The sequence below is a fragment of the Sinocyclocheilus anshuiensis genome, unplaced genomic scaffold (assembly GCF_001515605.1).
Source record: "Sinocyclocheilus anshuiensis isolate Anshui unplaced genomic scaffold, SAMN03320099.WGS_v1.1 scaffold175, whole genome shotgun sequence".
NCBI classification, from domain to species: Eukaryota; Metazoa; Chordata; class Actinopteri; order Cypriniformes; family Cyprinidae; genus Sinocyclocheilus; species Sinocyclocheilus anshuiensis.
In genome coordinates this window covers 882,751-898,741 of record NW_015548208.1, presented here as the reverse complement: position 1 = coordinate 898,741, position 15,991 = coordinate 882,751, and the positions used below count along the sequence as shown (strand labels likewise).

General features: G+C 37.9%; 1 protein-coding gene across 1 annotated transcript; it reads left to right on the top strand.

Annotated features, from left to right (window-relative positions):
• The first annotated feature begins 2,615 nt into the window (after positions 1 to 2,615).
• Positions 2,616 to 5,890, top strand: LOC107653669 (sodium/myo-inositol cotransporter-like). Its single transcript, XM_016440448.1, has 2 exons — positions 2,616 to 2,640; positions 3,783 to 5,890. The coding sequence occupies exon 2, from the start codon at positions 3,842 to 3,844 to the stop codon at positions 5,888 to 5,890; it is 2,049 nt and encodes a 682-aa protein (XP_016295934.1). The 5' UTR covers positions 2,616 to 2,640; positions 3,783 to 3,841.
• Positions 5,891 to 15,991: the final 10,101 nt, after the last annotated feature.

The following is a 15,991-nucleotide window of genomic DNA, read 5'->3' as shown; positions in this document are numbered from 1 at the left end:
ACAAAACGAGTTGGTGTTTTTTCAATGTATGCTTCAGACACGGGTCACGACGAGGCGTCCCCATAGCGACCCCTAGAGAACGCAGTTCGAAGTTCCCATGAAAGGGAATCATTGTTAATTTTCGTAAGGGTTGTGTTGTTGTCTGCCCTAGCTTCCCCTAAACCTATTATAAAATATGATTATTTGTCTGCTAAACTACTACTGTAACATTACAATAGATAATAATGTCCTTTATAAAGTATTTTGAGTGATGACTGCTGAACAATGGGCTGCTGCTGCTTAACTAAGTGTACTGACTTTTGATTTATTCGTCCAAAATGTGGCATATTCCGTCCGCGTTAGGCTATAGGAATTCCGTTTTTATGACTGGATTCTACGAACCAGTCTGCGTTTTCCGCATCTCGGAAATTATAGGGCCATATGTCTCAGAGTAGTCAGTGCAATTTGGGAAAGAAATCAATTAAATCTGTATGTGGATGTGTGTAAATATTCAAATGTAATCCCCTTTGTAATCTTTAACATTTTCATAAGTAACTGTAATTTAATTACACATTTTTTCTTAGTAACTGTAACTGATTACAGTTACATTTATTTTGTAATTAAATTACGTAACGCCGTTACATGTAACTAGTTACTCCTATGTTACAGCTCCCCTTTGAAGCTTTTGTGTTTTTCTCCTTTTCCATCTCTCCAATCCTATTCTGCTCATAGGTGATTGGAGATGAGTTTTGTTCCCACTTTGTTGCAGTTTGCTGATTTTAGGTTCTGTTTTTGCTTTTCAGATAAAAGAGTGGTTTCAGTTTAATATGTTGCAGGCTCATTTATTGGTAATAAATAATTGATAATAAATCATATTGATGATAATAAATCATCAAAAAAATATTGGGCTTGTTTTGGGCTTGTTTTTGAAGCTGCTGTTGCTTATTTATCTTGTGAGAGTTGGCAACAGTGGTTAGTTTAGTTTATCTCTACTGGTTATCTGGACTCACAGTCATGCTGATGAGTGGAAATGAAGAGATCTTCAGTAAAACTGTTGGTTTCAGTAGATGCTGTTGACTCTGATGACAGTCTAAACTATTTACTAAAATACCATAGTGACTCCCTGCTGTAAATCAAAATAAATTGATATGGAATCTTGTTCAAACAGTGTAAGAAGCTTACTCTATAATTTAGTTGAGTTTGTCCATTCTCAGCAACCAATTATTGTTTCGTAATTAAAGTGCAGGGGCAAGTTGTAGGCCTAAGCATTAATCATTAGTGAAAGAAACATTCTAGGCTATATAGTAGGCTTTTTCAAACAAATTTTATAAAAATCCAAAACGCCACATTTACATTTATTGTAAGTCATTAAAATGAATGTAGGATTTGCACTGCTGTTTGGCATATAGCCTACCATGATACAGCACTCTAAAAATGCTGGGTTGTTTTGGGTCAAATATGGACTAACCCAGCTGTTGAGTTAATTTTTTTTAATTAGCCTAAATTTAATTTAATTTAATTTAATTTTTAACCCAAAAGTTGGGTTAGTCCATATTTGACCCAAATTTAGAGAAGGGTCTGGCTGCAGACTTGCAACTGCACTCTCAGACTTGCATTCTCAGACTTGCACTCTCAGACACTTGCGCTTCCGCTAAAGACGTCTCTTGTAGTCTTTACAGGGTCCTGCAAGAAAAAGACAAGACCCGCAAATCCGTGGCTACAGAACAGCAGAATATGAACGCAATGCACAGAGTCTCTCGTTAACCGTTTTCCTCCTGTAGAAAAACATAAACACTTAATATGGCTTAATGTATTAAGATACATTAACTGCAATTAAAAGATCATTCGATATATAGTTATTATTTAATGTACTACAAGGCAAGCAGATGGGAGATCTCGCGAGAGGTCACGAAAACCTTTCCAATGTAAGTTAAATATTAATATAATAATTAGATATTACATATAATTTGGTAGTAAAACAAAATGCTACACGTTTTATTGGTGCAAAGGTGAGTATATTTATTTTGTACATCATTTGCAACTGCTTTTTATCACTTAATTAGAAGCACCAGAAATTAAATTGTGTCATCTCTGTTATAGGGACTACTGAACAGACATTTAGAAGTTTATTTTAAAATGCAAAGTATTGAAAATAAAAATAACACTTTGTAAACACTTGCATTTTTACAACACTATAAGTGTGTCCCATCAGGTAATGACAAGTTGTACACACACTTGTGGTCTTCATGCTCACTTGAACACTTGGACCAAATACAGGAAATACGTCATATAAGTAGTCAAGTGATCAAGTGCAAAGACCACAAGTGTGGGTATTTGGACAAGGCATGGGGGTGCAAGCGCAAGTCTGCAGCCAGACCCTTTTGGCAAATTTAGGTTGAAACAACCCAGCATTTTTAGAGTGAGTCATTTATGGAACTGTGCAAGCTATGAAAATCTGATACCATCACTGTACCATGGAACTACCACAACATACAGCGGAATTCACATCACTTGCGGTAGAAGCTGCGGGGGGGGCGGAACGGACATGTACGCGGGTTCGATGACTTCATGGACGCGGGGGGAGTAAATGGAAGTGTTAACGGTCTCTTCATACGCCAGCGCCGCTCAAGGGTATTGCCTCCCTGCTTTTCAAAGACTTCGGTAAGTGTGGATGAGTTTTTACCTTTTAGAAATCATCAAGATCTCTGTAAGACTGTTCATGACCTGTGACGCGAGCTGTTGTCTTAAAGTTGTAAGATAATCTCACTCAGCTAGTTTTACATGTGATTGGATGTTTTTATTAATATTATTATTGGGCAGGGTGTTACTTAGTGCTGATAGTGTAATTGGTAGTTTAACGTTCTTTTGTGCTTTTGCATAACGATGGTATATCTGAATGATGGCAATGGTAGACAACTAACTTAGATATTTACTTTTATAAACATTACGATTTTAGTTTCAAATGTGTATTTACATGTCTAAACACATACAGTGTGTTAACTGTAACTGTTTAGATGTTGTAACTGACACTATTTATTTTTCATATTATTATTGCTGTTAATTATTAGTAGCCTCTATCTCTCTCTCTCTCTCTCTCTCTATATATATATATATATAGCAGTTAAATTAAATAATGTTTGTGACAAAATGTATTAAAGTACAAATATTCCATGTAACTTAGTCAGTCAATTGTTAAGTATGAAGTCAGTTCTCCTCAAGTTGTTTTAACAGGGGAAACTGGTGTAATCACAACCATTAACCACAAACAAACACAAATTATTAGGTTATTTAAATTAAACTGAAAATTATGTCATTATTTACACATTTCTCCCAAAATAGGTGTTTTGAAGAATGTGTATGCATATTTAAATTTCTTAAAAACATATATTGTTTTCCATGGACTGAAAAAAAAAACACAGGTTTTGAACCAGTGAGTAAATAATGACAGAATTTTCACATTTTGGGTTTATATTTAATATTATATTTATATTTAATATTTGCTTAATTTTAGACATTATATTTATTTCTTCCTAAAACCCTAAGAACTTTTTTTGTAATTAAAAAAGTTTTACTTCATAAAGAATATGTTAGCTGTAGTTAATATCAGCTCACAAAACCTGAAAAGGAGAAATGCAAGTACAGTGACAAATAAAAAGGACAGCGTTTTATAAATTGTAATACTGTCTGCAGACATCCGACCAAAATAGAAGTTGTACTTTTCTTTCCTGGTCTGTACCATGTTTATCAACATCTAAATGGGGTTAATGTTTTTTTTTCAAAGCTATTTATTTTCTCTCTTTCAGAATTCATTGCTATATGTGGCCCACCGAATTGTATGTCCTGTTCTATCAACACTTAAAAAATGGCATCAACAATGGAAGCAGCAGATATCGTTGTTGTTGCCATGTACTTCATTCTTGTCTTGTGCTTTGGCTTTTTTGCAATGTGGAAGGCGAATCGAGGTACTGTGAGCGGATACTTCCTGGCCGGTCGTTCAATGAACTGGATGGTGATCGGTGCATCGCTGTTCGTGAGTAACATCGGCAGCGAGCACTTCATCGGCCTCGCTGGCTCAGGTGCAGCAAGCGGTTTCGCCGTAGGTGCATGGGAGTTCAATGCAATTCTACTGCTGCAGCTCCTGGGCTGGGTCTTCATACCTGTTTACATCCACTCAGGTGTGTACACCATGCCAGAGTACCTCTATAAAAGATTCGGTGGTAAGCGGCTGAAGGTTTTCTTCGCATCCCTAACTCTGCTCCTCTACATTTTCACCAAGCTCTCAGTGGATCTTTATTCCGGAGCACTCTTTATCCAGGAATCTCTGGGCTGGAACCTGTACGTATCCATAATCTTGCTCATCGCCATGACTGCCCTTCTCACAGTCACAGGCGGCCTGGTGGCGGTCATTTACACAGACACTCTGCAGGCATTCCTCATGATATCGGGAGCACTGTGCCTGATGGCTATCAGTTTAGTCAAGGTAGGAGGTCTTGAGGGTTTGCGCACCAAGTACATGAATGCCTTTCCCAACATCACTGCTATTGAGCTAGAGAATAACATCACATACTCAAATTCCTGCCATGTGCATCCTAAGCAAGATTCATTCAAGATCTTAAGAGGTCCGTTGGACAAAGACCTGCCGTGGCCTGCTTTTCTTCTAGGCCAGACTCCAGCCTCGATCTGGTACTGGTGCGCTGATCAGGTCATAGTCCAGAGAGTCCTGGCAGCCCGAAATATTGCTCACGCCAAAGGGTCAACCCTGATGGCGGGCTTCCTAAAAGTCTTACCAATGTTTATCATTGTGATTCCAGGAATGATTTCGCGTGTGCTCTTTGTTGATGAACTTGCTTGCATTAGTCCAGAGCACTGCATGCAAGTCTGCAACAGCAAAGCTGGTTGCACTAACATCGCCTATCCTCGCCTCGTCATGAACGTCATGCCTGTAGGTCTACGAGGGCTGATGATGGCGGTGATGCTCGCTGCTCTCATGAGCGACCTAGACTCAATCTTTAACAGTGCCAGTACTATCTTCACCCTTGATATCTATAAGATGATACGTTACCAGGCTTCCTCCAAAGAGCTCATGGTGGTGGGACGCATGTTTGTGATCCTCATAGTGGCCATTAGCATAGCTTGGGTGCCATTCGTCGTTGAGATGCAAGGTGGTCAGATGTTCCTCTATATTCAGGAGGTGTCTGATTACCTTACGCCACCCATTGCTGCACTGTTCCTGCTTGGCATTCTCTGGAAACGTTGCAATGAGACCGGTGCATTCTGGGGTGGCATTGTGGGCTTCTTGCTAGGAGCCGTAAGACTCATTCTTGCCTTTGTTTATAGAGAGCCGGACTGTGACACAACTGATGACCGCCCTGCTTTCATCAAGGATGTTCATTTCATGTATGTGGCGGCTGTGTTGTTTTGGGTTTCAGGGCTTGTGACTGTAGTCGTCAGTCTTTGCACAGATCCACCAAGCAAAGAACAGATTGCTATGACTACTTTGTGGGGACTGCGCAACAGGAATCAACCCGAGAACAACAAAATTCATCAGCTTTCTGTAAAAACAAAAAAAGAGAAGTCAGTGGATGAAGTGGAAATTAAACCATCATCTCAGGTTATTCAAACAGGGCCTGAAATACCTCCAAATGGCCACTTGGAGTCTCAACATACCCACAAACACCAGGGCATTGATCATGTAGGCAGTGATAAGAGACAGTGCGTGAAATGTTTTGAGTGGTTTTGTGGTTATAATAAAAATTCTGAGGAAGAGGAACCAGATTCACCTTTTGGAGATGACAACGGGAATGTTACTGAAATGCTCAAAGAACCTCCAAAAACCAAAATTATCCTCAACCTCGGTCTCTTGTTAGTGTGCACACTTGGAATTTTCTTGTTTGTGTACTTCTCTTTGTAATACTCCTGATTTTATCTATCAAAACAAGTTTACATATAGCAAACATGTTATATTGATATTCTTATACATTATACATATTATATATCTAAGGTGTAATTATGGTTGTAATTTATATTTTTAATAGTGTTTTGTACTATAGTATTGTATAATGTACAACTCACATTGTAATGCCAAGTATACTGTATTACTGATACTCTTTAGTGCTGGTTGCCAGTGCGCTGCTAATACTGTACAATAACATGTCAGACATTCACATTATGAAATGAGTTGACATTGCATGTGACATTTGAAAGGCAAATATCTAAAGATAAGAAACATCTTCAAAAGTTCAAATATGTCAAATCTAATTTTAGCAGTTTTTTAAAGAATTTAAGGTTGTTGTTTTTTTATTGTAAACTTCCGTGACACCTCTACATTTAGTGTTCATCATCAATCGACAGTATTTTTGGCATAATGTTGATTACCACAACATTTAATTTCCACTTTTTCTTTTTTCTTACTGTTAAGTACCTTCTTTTCTTGAAAAATCTTGATTATGTTGGACCATTTAACAGAATGGAAGTGAATGGGGCCTCAAGATGTGCGTGCTAAAATATTTGGGTAAAAAAAAAATTATGATTTCAACAGCTTTACAGAATAATTTTCATGTTTCTGCCTAAATTTTCCAAAACGTTTGCCACATTAACTTCCATTTTAAGTACGTCAGTGTAACCGTGATTTTTGCTTTTGTTTCAGTTTTGTTTTTGTAGAAAAATAAATACAAGAACAAGGGACGAGTTGATTGTTTTTTTTGTTTGTTTTTTGTGGTAAACAACATTTTATCAAATGCTGTTGATTGCGCTTGCACTGAACCTAAAAAAAGGTTTTGCTTATTTGCTTATATTTTTTGTCTTATTGTGCATTTGTAACTCCATTAGAGTAATGCTGGTTAAATTCAACAGTCTGTGAACTGTCAGTGTGTTTAAGTCAGTCTCACCACTGAAAACATGTCTACCTACTGCTGACCTCATTAAAAAACCCATAGGACTTTTTTGGGTTGGTTTACTAATATGTGTTTGTCATTGAGGTCGCTGGAATTATGTGGGCTAATTAAAACCTCTTGTCCAAATAATAAAAAAAAAATCAAATATTTAACTCTCTAACCTGAAAATGTACACATACACCCGTCCATGTTAGCATAGCAACTGAAAAAAAATAATTTTGGCGTCTCGAGTCTCTTGCGCTTTTGTATTTCCTTGGCTTGTGTTCTTCAAAGCTGGTTAGTTTTTAGCAGTAAGATGGTGGATATTTCTGTATTCAGGCCTTTGTGGTTTTCTTTCTTTGGAACCTCACCTATGTAGATTTGTGGTTTGTATGCGGCAGTCGCGTAGCTACGAGTGGGCCCGGGCCCACCCATCTGTCAGTCAGGCCCATCCAGTCAGTTGCCTCACAAGGTAGTCTAATGAGTGAATTCTGTTGAAATGATCACAATACTTGACATATAAAAATAAGGTTTATTGTCTCTTTATTCCTGTTTGCCATATAATTATTAAGAAATGTTAGTTTTGTGTGTGCCCACAGGCATAGGATATGAGGGGGATGTCCCACTTCAGTCCTATAAAAACAACTAGAATGTGTAGTGTACATTTCGTGTACAGATAATTTTGTTTTGACGTCTAGGGGACTGAGAAAACTTAAAAAGGGAGTTGTTCCCTCTCTTTTTGCATGGAACCACTATACTACTATACCACTATATGAATGTTTGGGATCATTGACCAAGATGCCCCGTCCCAGAGACGTCTCTGCCTGACTCTGAGATGTCACAATAAATAAGTAAGTAATGGATGTATTTAATAGTGACAGTGAATAAAAAAATATACTGTTGTACATGGACTCAGGTCACTTATTTGGAATTTATTCAATTCAATGGCATTCATGTAAAATATTCAAAGGTTTTGTAAAATAAATAGTGCAAAATAAATTACAGTAAAATTACTGTAATAGTATACTGTAAAGCTAAGTTACAGTAAGGATATAGTACTGTAAAATTAAGTTGCAGTAAGGGTATTTCACTGTAAATTTAAATTGCGGTAAGGCCATCATACTGTAAAAGGAGATTGCGGTAAGGGCATTATACTGTAAAATGAACTTGCGATAAGCTACTGTAAAGGGGTAGTTACAGTAACTTACTGGCAATAGTGCTGCCAGTAATTTACCACAAAAATACGATAAAAAGTCTTAACAGTGCTACTATACCACTATATGAATGTTTGGGATCGTTGACCAACATGCCCCGTCCCAGAGACGTCTCTGTCTGACTCTGAGATGAGTGAATGACAGACGGCACCTGATCATGACTACCCTGTCACTCCAGCAACATCAGTAATGGCAGGTGAAATGGCAATGAGTTATGACTAATTGAAGAAGAAAGTGGAAGAACTACAACATCAGTTGGAATCTGTACAGTTACAGTCCCGTTTTGGTCTGCAACGCATCGCTGGATCAGACAAGAATATTCGTTTTTACACCAGGTTGGTTCCTTATGTTAGAATAGCATAACATTCACATGTTTTCTCTATATATATATATTTATATCTATATATTCAGACGTGCTGATATCGCCGCTTGCTTGGCCATTTGTTGCGGAGAAAATAAGGAAAGTGTGTCCAGCTGAATACATTTAGTATTTTGTTAGACGGGTATAAAAAAGCTTAGTTTACCGCAGCAGCGGTCGCGGCAGCCGTGGCATGAAGGCCTCCTCGTGTGCAGACCGAAAAGTGTAAACACCATCGACTCTACCGTGCAGGGACATCGGCAAGGGATAAGTGTCGCTTTTTATTTCTCCTCTTTCCTATTACTTGTTTCGCTTCTTTTTCATTTTTTTATAACCATTTCTTACTATGTGTAAGTAAGTTGTTGAAACACACAGCTCTTCACGACATGCCGGCGGCAACAATACAGCGAGAATAAAAGTTACGCCTTCTTTCTTTGCGTGAACATTTGGGCGGCGTTATGCATATCTTCCCACATAGTGACGTAGATATGTGGGGGCGTGTTAGAACGAGCCGTTTTAGGTAGGTGTGGCTGACTCTTAACTTTTATAAAGAATATCTCTTTGGATTTGAGACTTTAGTCTTTGCAACTTTACAGACCTTCTTTATGAACTAAGAGATTGTAACACTTCAAAGAGAAAGGAAAAATTGAAATCGCATCATATGACCCCTTTAATCTACTATTAGCCTAACCGTTATCTCTATTTCTCTCTGCACGCACGCTCACTCACTCTCTGTCATACACAATACTCTCTCATACACAAACAATAAAAATAAAATATTTAACAAAATAAGGAATAAACATGTATTATTATTTTCTTATTACAATTAACCTTATAATAATTCTATTTTTAGGGTTGCCTCTTACAAGCATTTATTGGCTTTTTGGATACTGGTGGAGCCTGCTGCAAAAAGTAGGATGGTGCGAAGTTTGCCTCTGACAGTGGTATAAATAGCGATAAAATAGTGGGTAATAATTTACAGTACGTTTTGATGTTATAGTGTTGTGTAGTTGTGAAATCACAAATGAATCTGAATCTAAACTTTATTTATTAATTTTCACAGATACTTGCACCGATAGACGAGCTGCTGCTGTTTCTGATGCACTTGTCTGTGGGTCTGCCTCTCAGGGATCTAGCCAGGCACTTTAGTATTCATAACACCACAGCTAGCCGAATCACTGTGACATAGACACACTTTCTGTACAATCTGCTTGGCTCCATTTGCTTATGGATACCAAAAGAAGAAGTCAGAGCTCTCTTACCACCAGAGTTTGCAGCCTTCCCTGACAATCAAGTGGTGCTGGACTGCCCTGAATTGTACTGCCAAACACCCTCCTCTCTACTACTTCAGAGTGAGGTGTACTCTAATTACAAACCGCACAGTACATTGAAGGCCATGATTGGCATTGCACATTGGTGCATGCCATTACTTTTGTTTCTGTGCTGTAAGAGTGACCGGAAGATTTTCAAACTTTCTGGAATTATTAAATGCCTCACACCAGACATGGCCATTATGGTTGACATGGGCTTTTTGGTGGATTACCTTGTCCCTTGTCAGGTTTACCGACCTGCTTATCAGTCAGGCAGGATGTCCAGCAGACACAATCCATTACCAGACTGAGGGTACGTGTTGAGAGGTGTATCCAGAGGGTGAAGGAGAACAAACTGTTTGACAAACCCATTCCGTTGTCAGTGTGCGGCAGCATTGACCAGCTGTTTAGTGTTGTTTGCTTTCTGGTCAACTACCAGAATGGACCGCTGGTGAAGTCATGGGCAGTTAAATGCTGAATATAATAAGAAAAGTTAATGCCAGTGTTAAATGGATAAGTATGCCCCTTTTCACCGGTTCTGTGATTAGTAGTAAATCTCCAGCACGTGCTTTCAGATGGAGCAGCATTTACTACACAGAGCCGTAGTTCACTGACAAGCTATGCTAAATCGCGTTCATAATCACAGACGATTTAATTGTGCGATTATGAAATCGAAGAAATTGTTCTATGATTATGAAAGCTGTTTGCATAGCTTGTCAGTGAACTACGACTCTGTGTAGTAAATGCTGCTCCATGAGATGATGTGGCTTCTTACACAGAATAAGGCACGCAACATATTTCATAGTATTCTAAGCAGTGATAAAGGCTATGTCGATTAGCATTGCATTATTATATACTTTATTACAATAAAAAATTATAATAAGACAAACTCCGATAAACCATATATTGTCATAGTCTTGTTTATTAGTCACGTTGAATAAATGAAAGCAGTTAAATCTCCTGTTTATTCAGCAACCACTATAGGCATTTCCTGGGTTTCTTCTGTGAGGCGTATTTGGAGTTTCCTTTGAATTGAGATTTACTGCTGATCACAGAACTGTGCTTCACTGAAAGATACACATGACAATCGCAGCTTCTGCCTAATCGCGATTTATTACCTTTGCAATTTAATTTCGATTAATCGTGCCGCCCTAATCCATTGGATTTTGCTGACAAATAAATGGGGTCATCTTGTTGCAGCTAACTAAAAGAGAGATTAAACATTGTATGTAAATAAACATTCTAACAAAATGGAGCTGGTTGAAAATTGCCTACTTGTCCTTCAAACACTAGTATTACCTTTTCTTTTACATTCAGCTTGCTTAAACTGATGCTGCGTCTCAATGTGCCTACTTATACTACGCCCTTAAAGTATGTACTCTTTTGGTGAAGAAAAAGTACACACTTTTGAGTGTGTAGTAGAAGAGTAGGCAAGCTTTGGGGCATACTATCACGTCACACAATTGCGTCTTTAAAGGACCGCTCTGTCACACCTTTTACACACACCCTGTCACTGTAAACTGGTCTGTCAATCATCTTGTCACAGTTCCTCCACATTTCATTTCATTTAACTTCCTACCGTACTGGAGAGAAAAGAAGTAGCTCGTTGATCTGCCAGTAGCGGGTCTTTCATGCCGAGATGCTTATATTTTCTGCATAATGATGCATTTAAAAGTTAACGACCAAATGGATGTTTATAAAAGTTCACATTGCTGTTGCAGATAAAATATAACACAAATAACAATAAATAAATATTTTTTACCAGGTTAAATGTTAATTGTTAGTAACTCAACCCCCTTTTTGTAAACCTCTCTACCTAACCGTCGATTGCGCGCATCCGCTACGTTTGTAGTTTTTCTAACGCGTTTTATTAGTTTTTGTAGTTCTGGACCGAATCCTTCGCCAAAGCGCAATGGATTTTGGGCAATTTTAGCCATTAGAGTGTGCACGGATCCACACTTCAAAAATCGACCTGAAATAGTAGACCATCCGGGGACTTTTGGCATACTCTTTTCAACATACTATGCTTTGGGACACACTTATTCTAATCTCACATACTATTTAGGATGGATAGTATGAACATTGAGACGCAAGGTGAAGGTACCTTCCTGCAGACTTCAGCTCCTACCCTAATCAAACACACCTGCCTGTAATTTTCAAGCAAATGTGAACACCTCGATTAGCTGGTTCAGGTGTGTTTGATTGGGGTTGGAGCTGAAAATCTGCAGTACAGTATCTCTCTAATTAACATCCCTGAAAGTTAATTTACCTTTTAATCAACCTGTATAATGAATCTATGTGTATTCAAAAAACTGCCCTGCCCCCTTAAATGAGAATGTAACAAGTAATATAATTTATCAAATCAATTTGTTAAATTTGTCATTCACCAAAGTATTTATTTTTTTCATAGTTTGATTATTCAAAAACGACTGTACATGACTGAAATGACTAATGTACAATGTTGTAATGTACAATTACACGTGTGATACTCACATGTAAAAATAAAATAAGAAGTAATCTTGTTTCTCTCTAATGATTCTGGCTACTTAATTGTCTCTATATATTCTCTGAATCACCATGTCATCCCCTGCAAAAACAACAAAGTCACACCACTCCATTCCTGTAATCAAAAGCTGGCCTTGGACCTGCCAGTAGTAGTTGTGCTGTGATTTTAGTTGCATGGTGCCACTGTGCAATTTTAAATAGCTGCAATCAACATAGCTTTTTGCATTTGGGCATTTTATTTAAAGCAGGCCAAATGGCGGTCTTTCGGTTAGGTCAAACACACCACCATCAGGTGATGACTCTAACCTGGGGGCATCTGGGTGGATGACAAACCCACAATGCCAGAAATTAGTGTTTTTTGTTCTACAATACTCCTGAATGGCTACTGGCTAACTGGCAGCTGGTGAGCTCAAGCTTGTAGCCATCTAAATAGAAGTGGTGGAGGAGGGGCATCTGGATGGAAAATTACAGTTCGGCTCACTAGCAGTGGATGGTGAAAGGAGATGGGACTTTTCCAAGAGCAGAATCAACCAATGGGACGTCTGCATTTATAGCCATTGTGGTAATGAGTGGTGCAATGTCTGATGAGAAGTCTTTGTAAATCTCTGCAAATTTAAGCACGTCTTGATCAGGCAGCTCTCCTTGCACCGCTTTGTAAAGTGTGCTCCTGTGAAGAAAGGATTTATTTAAAAACAAATGAGTGATTGAAGCAGAAATGAGATGAGAAATCAAAATTCAATTGATCCTTCAACATAAGGTCACTGTACTATAAAAACATACTGTAAGTTTCAAATTCTGCAAAACTGGGTGGGGTTCAGTAAGGTTCAGTTGGGAACAGTGCACATATGGTAAAGCAGTGCAACATTATGAGTGCAAAGTGCTGTTCTAGCCACACATGAACTCTCAGCATCACACATCTCAACAGGGGAAAGACGATCTTCAAAAATATATATATATATTTATTGCCATGTTACTGATGAGACATCAGCTCAAATTATTTGCAGAACATAAACAGGGATGAACAAACTGAGAGATGGCTGATCAGATTGTGTTAAATGATCATGAAAGCAAGGCTGAGTCTTGTCCAAGTAGTCAATATTGCAACTTGCTCTAACTTTATGGCCTGGTTTCACAGACAGGGCTTAGATTAAGCCAGGTCTAAGCCTTAGTTAAATTAGGACATTTAAGTAGCTTTTATAAACATGCTTTAGAAAAAAAACATTACTGGTGTGCATCTTGAGACAAAACAATGGCACTGACATATTTTAAAATATGTCTGCAAATTTCTTTCAGTTAAAACAGCTGAAACAAGAATTTTAGTTTGGGACTGAACACTGACCACTGAACAGTTCCAGGATGAACAAACTTCTCTGAACAGAGAACATTAGCCGTTACAACCACATTCGGGTTTTCCATGAGATCTAAATATTTGAATTCTGAGATTTCAGGTGTAGTATTACCGTTAAATGAAACATATAAACTATCTTGCTTGCTTACGTTAGAAACATGTTTCAGGAGCTACCTTCATCTAACTAGATGAAATTATATTTATATTTCCAGTTGCTAAATACAAAGAATGCTATACAGAATCTAGGATAAGCCTCATAAAAACATTGAACTGACTCTAATGTTGTGATGTTTCAAATTTTTTCTTCACAGATCTATAGAAAGTAGCCCTGATGCTCACTCTTCCTGTGTGTGATCTTTGTTTGACACTAAGAACAACGTCATGACATCGTTAGTACATTCAGACTAAGACACTGTGTAATTAGTCAAATTACCTAGCTACTTATTTGGACTAATATCTACTGTATATAGGTGACTGTTGCAGTTAGCTAGGCTAGAAATATTTACCAGCTTTATTTCTGTGGTGATCACTTATGTTCGTATTTATCGATGTAACTGGACACATACATTTTAAACCCCTTTTCACGCTTACTTCTTGGTGCAGAAGAGGAGGCTTGGATGATGCGATGTACATCATTAATAGTGATCTTTGGCAGATCTTGTAAACACCTTGTGTAAAACGCCATTTTCTGTAAATGAAATGACCAGCAAAACCGGAATTGTCTATGCACACACTTGCTAGACTGGAAATCCAAGATGGCAGAGATATGCAACTAGCCCATTGCACTGAAGGATGAAAACCACTGGAAACTGCAGCAGACGCAACTGCAGGTTTTCGCACATGACCGGAGATGGTGAAGGATCTTGGCGATTCGTATCATTTCCTAACAGATTTGACTTCCCATTTCTTGTATGCTCTACCTATTTTTTAAATTACTTCCCATAAGTGACCTTACATGACATTTTCATGCCAACAGAATTTGGTATCAAATGTCACACAGTTCTCTTGCTCTATATTTGTATAGGTTTGTTGATTTCCCCTGTCTGCATAGCTAGGTTTATTAGGTTAATTTGCACGTCTGCTAGTCAAGTTGACTTGGGTTAGAACTTTGGCTGAGAACAAGTAAATTGTGGTCTGGATGTATCAAGGCCAGTGTGTGTGTGTGTGTGTGTGTGTGTGTGGGTGGGTGGGTGTTTACAGGCAACTCTGAATTCCAAGAAGTAAGAAGGATGTACTTCTTACTTTCAAAACAGAATAGTGAGAGTATTGCGAACTTGCGTGTAGAAACTACTGTTTTAATTAGCCTTCACAATAACGCATTCCATATTTCTCATTGTTAACATAATTGGTGTTAAATAGCTGTTATAAAGATTTGAGTGAGAAACAGACAAATGTTGTGCTTTTTTATTTGATCTTTTGTCATTTACAGGATAGTAGAGGTTAACAAAAGGTGAATGGGATTGGGAAACTCCACCAGTCCTCAAACATCTCCATGAAAGTTGACTCAATGATCACGACCTGCTGTGAACTTTGACTGGAGACTTTAGTGTTGGAATTATAGGTGACATTTGATATGAAGGAGAGTGCAAATGGGGTCTGAAGTGCAGTACTGTGTTTCATTTACTGAAGTACACCGTAAACCTGTTAGGCCTGTTCTGGTAGAGTTATGTTTTCTGCATAGTTTGTCATTATACTGTCAGATTTCATAATCACTGTACAGAACAAACATGTATTTAGTTTTGTATTTGTATTGTTAAGTATCACTCCAAAGCAGTCTATGGCACCCTCTTGGGGTTTTCTTCTGAGTCCACTCTTAGATAAAATAATGCTTGAATATTCGTTTTTACACCAGGTTGGTTCCTTATGTTAGAATAGCATAACATTCACATGTTTTCTCTATATATTGGCCTTTTTTCTATCACTGTGTGATGTGTGTAATCCTTATGTTCTATTACCTACTATTAGCCTAACCATTATCTCTATTTCTCTCTGCACGCACGCTCACTCACTCTCTCTGTCATACACAATACTCTCATATACACACACACTCTCAAACACAAACAATAAAAATAAAACATTTAACAGAATAAGGAATAAACATGTATTATTATTTTCTTATTACAATTAACCTTATAATAATTCTATTTTTAGGGTTGCCTCTTACAAGCATTTCTTGGCTTTTTGGATACTGGTGGAGCTTGCTGCAAAAAGTAGGATGGTGCGAAGTTTGCCTCTGACAGCTTCGATGAGCTGACCCAAACAAAAACACCAGTATAAATGGCGATAAAATAGTGGGTAATAATTTACAGTACGTTTTGATGTTATAGATTTCGCATTGCTCAATAGCTAATTAAATGGCGAATTCGGCAGACAACCATCAGCAGGAATCGGGAATTTGGAGAAGC